The sequence below is a fragment of the Tachysurus fulvidraco genome, chromosome 23, assembly GCF_022655615.1.
Source record: "Tachysurus fulvidraco isolate hzauxx_2018 chromosome 23, HZAU_PFXX_2.0, whole genome shotgun sequence".
Classification (NCBI taxonomy): Eukaryota; Metazoa; Chordata; class Actinopteri; order Siluriformes; family Bagridae; genus Tachysurus; species Tachysurus fulvidraco.
The window spans coordinates 308,260-312,390 of NC_062540.1; the positions used below are offsets into that span (position 1 = coordinate 308,260).

Consider the following 4,131-nt stretch of genomic DNA (forward strand, 5'->3'; position numbering starts at 1 on the left):
ATACACACATACACACAAACACACATACACACAAACACACATACACACAAACACACATACACACAAACACACATACACACAAACACACAAACACATACACACAAACACACATACACATACACACATACACACGTACACACAAATACATACACACAAACACAAACACATATACACACAAACACACATACACACAAACACACATACACACAAACACACATACACACAAACACACAAACACATACACACAAACACACATACACATACACACATACACACAAACACATACACACAAACACACGTACACACAAACACATACACACAAACACAAACACACATACACACAAACACACATACACACAAACACACATACACACATACACACAAACACACATACACACATACACACAAACACACATACACACATACACACATACACACAAACACACATACAAACAAACACACACACACAAACACACATACAAACAAACACACATACACACAAACACAAACACACATACACACAAACACACATGCACACAAACACACATACACACAAACACACATGCACACAAACACACATACACATACACACAAACACACATACACACAAACACACAAACACACAAACACACATACACACATACACACAAACACATACACACAAACACACGTACACACAAACACATACACACAAACACACATACACACAAACACACATACACACAAACACACATACACACAAACACACATACACATACACACAAACACACATACACAAACACACAAACACACATACAAACAAACACACACACACAAACACACATACAAACAAACACACATACACACAAACACACATACACACATACACACAAACACAAACACACATACACACATACACACAAACACACATACACACAAACACACATACACACATACACACAAACACAAACACACATACACACAAACACAAACACACATACACACAAACATCAAATCAGATAAACAAATGAATCTCCCTTTCTGCTTGCCTGTGTGCACCAGAGCTGGGTGTGTGCTTTAGGGTGTGGCAGGAGGGAAAAGCGTACATGATGTACAGGAATACTGACAGTATGCAGTGCTTTGAGTGTGTGAACATGGAGCACAGGAGGCTTGTGTATCCTCATAAAGCCCAGTTAGAGAGGAGACTGACGGTGATGCTGGTGTTACTGAGCCTGTTGGTGCTCCAGGGCCTAGTTCTTCAGCTGGACCATTGGATACTGAGGGACCAAGGATGATGGAGAAGTGGTTAACTCCAGGGCTAATAATGATGTAGCAGAAATGACTGTAAACAAGGTGATTACTGATGATGATGATGATGAAGAAGAGGATGATGAGGATAAAGTAAAATAAAAGAATGTGATGTAGACAGTGTGGAACATCCCGGTGTGTCACATTGTGTTGACATGAGCACTGATACAGAGATGAGAGATGTCCATACTCCCTCTGACATGTCTGGGTTTGGACACACAGCAGATGACACACAAACTCTACAAGAAATGAATGAAATGAGATCATTTACAACTTCCTAACAGTTTGTTTCAGGCACTCGATGGAGCTTTCTCAGAAAAGATGTTCATCAGAGGAGTGATGTACAGCTTAGTAAGAAAGTTTGTTTGTGAAACTATTTAATAGGAACTGCATCACTAGTGATCTGGAAAACAAGGGAAATGAATGGGCTCCAACTCAGTAGGACTGAAACTGAAGTGAGGTTTAATGTTTCTGGTAGCTGGAAGGTCAGACGTAGAAATTGCATGTTACAGACTTACGGAAGATAAAATGTGCTTTTATGGTATTTGGTGTGTGAATGAAGTTTTATGTACAGTTGATGATGGTCTGTTGATTTAGAAACTTTGATTCTTGATTCTGAAGCTCTGTTCACACACAAGCTAATTTAATGGTTCGGAGCGTGATGAAGTGATTACGCACCAGTGAGTCCATATAAGTGCATCTACGTCACATTACTAAAGCTTCTATTTGTCTGAAGGAAGCGTGAGTGGACGTCTTATTCTCTTCTCAGAGAATCAGGTTACAGAAGAAACCTGGTGTAGTTTCCTTTCAAGGACAACCCACCGTCCTGAGCAGGGTTAGGGTTAGGGTTAGGGTTAGGGTTGGGGTTAGGGTTAGGGTTAGGGTTAGCGTTAGGGTTAGGGTTCGGGTTCGGGTTGGGGTTAGGGTTAGGGTTAGGGTTTGGGTTCGGGTTGGGGTTAGGGTTAGGGTTAGCGTTAGCGTTAGGGTTAGGGTTCGGGTTCGGGTTGGGGTTAGGGTTAGGGTTAGGGTTTGGGTTCGGGTTGGGGTTAGGGTTAGGGTTAGCACTAACACTAACACTAACACTAACCCGAGATTAAAAGGTTTTTGGGAGAGCTGGAAAATGAAGAAGGGTTCTTTTAAAAGTCTAAGCCATTGGTGGGATGTGGGGAATTTCGGATGTAACCATCACATAAGACCCTGCAGAAATAAGGAAACTAGCAAGTGGTTTTTACAAACAGTTATAAAGTGCTGAGAGCTGCGATGCTGCCTCTGCTGAAGACTTACTCAAAGAGCTGCCACAAATACAGCAAACACAAAAAGAGGAATTCGACCAGACCTTCACCCTTCAGGAACTCACAAAGGCAGTGTCTCAGCTGTCCACAGGACGATCCCCTGGAATAGACGGGTTACCGGTGGACTTTTATCAACACTTCTGGTATTTAATGGGACAAGACTTACATGAGGTTTACATATGTAAAAACACATAAAGAGTCAGGGACAAATGAGCTCTGCATGAACCACTTTCATCAAAACATTCATACAATCCAGACTGCGGTCCTTACGCAGGTGCTTAATGAACAACAATATCACAAATCTAGGCTTTATAAACGAGGGAGGCTGGGAGTCTGAAAGCAGTGATGGGACAGCAAACAGCAAAACGTCGGACAGAGACACATTACTCAAGGCAGGAGAAATGACGTGGAGTTTCCAGGAATTCTCCCTCGTGAGAGCGGAGGAAGAGGACGAGGTCACAGACTTTGTTTTGTCTTTCAAGACTCCAACAAACCTTTTCAAGGACATGTCCAAGAAAGCGGTGAACCAAATCATGGTAAAAGATTCCTGAAGGAGACAAAAAGGTGGCCAGGGATGTTGAAGCAGGAAGGTTCTTGTGCGAGACAGATGGAGGGTCCTGTATAAACCCCCTGTAGAGAAGCGCACTGCTGACTTGTTTTTAAGATGCTCGAGATTTAAAGGTCTTTTTCAGCTACTGAGGAGCTGTTTTCAAAACTATATGTAGAGTCTTAGAGAAGGTTTTTATAGGAGGAGTGAAATACGGCTTCATGAAAAGGACAAAACTGCTTTTATTGAAGAATCTGTTCCTCACAGCTAAACTAGCAGGAAAAGACAGAAAAACAAAGGGCTACAGCAAGCTACTGTAGATCCAGAGGTTCTGTGCAAGCAGCTATTAGTGTAATAGTTCAGAATAACCTGCTTTTAACCTGTCTGCAACTTTTCTGTCCGAACCTTTACCTATTTATTTATTTATTTATTTATTTATTTATTTATTTATTTATACTTGTTTATCTATTTTATTTATATATTAGGGAAGGCTTTCACACATGTAAACACCCCTCCCCCCTTCTCCACCCCCTCTCTCAGGGTGAATGACAGTATCCTGTTTGTTAATGATGCTGATGTGCGTGAGGTCACTCACAGTGAAGCGGTGGAGGTGCTGAAGGAGGCGGGGCCAATCGTCCGGCTCTACATCCTCCGCAGGAAACACATCGAGATCAAACTCATCAAGGGCCCCAAAGGTGCACGTGTGTTTGTTTTAGTAAGAAATTACTGATGAGTATTTAAGGAAATTTGGTCATATGCAGCTCTTATTGGCAGTGTTGTCAACGGCAACTTTCTATCTCCTGTCAATCACAAAAGGTGATGTGAGGAGATGCAACATCAGTCAGTCAGTTCATATAAATGTTGTTTAAGTAGTAACGTAAGTAATGGCACACATTTAACTTACAGTACACAGAAGATATAAAAATGAAGGATGATTGTTGATATGAAGACTTGAAGCAGAAATAGAGAAAAGAAATAGCAGAAATACAAATTTAAAAAATTTGA

At 41.2% G+C, this 4,131-nt stretch overlaps 2 protein-coding genes across 2 annotated transcripts in view; both read left to right on the forward strand.

Annotated features, from left to right (window-relative positions):
• The window catches only part of dlg4b (discs, large homolog 4b (Drosophila)), a 22,301-nt gene extending 18,216 nt beyond the window's left edge, over positions 1-4,085 (forward strand). Inside the window, exon 6 of the mRNA XM_047806789.1 lies at positions 3,667-4,085. Coding sequence (XP_047662745.1) covers positions 3,667-3,856 — 190 coding nt within the window. The 3' untranslated portion in view covers positions 3,857-4,085. The remainder of the gene's footprint in view (positions 1-3,666) is intronic.
• ephb4b (eph receptor B4b) overlaps positions 3,956-4,131 on the forward strand; it is a 7,304-nt gene continuing 7,128 nt past the window's right edge. The window contains exon 1 of the mRNA XM_047807340.1: positions 3,956-3,966. Within this exon, the coding sequence (XP_047663296.1) occupies positions 3,956-3,966 (11 nt within the window). The remainder of the gene's footprint in view (positions 3,967-4,131) is intronic.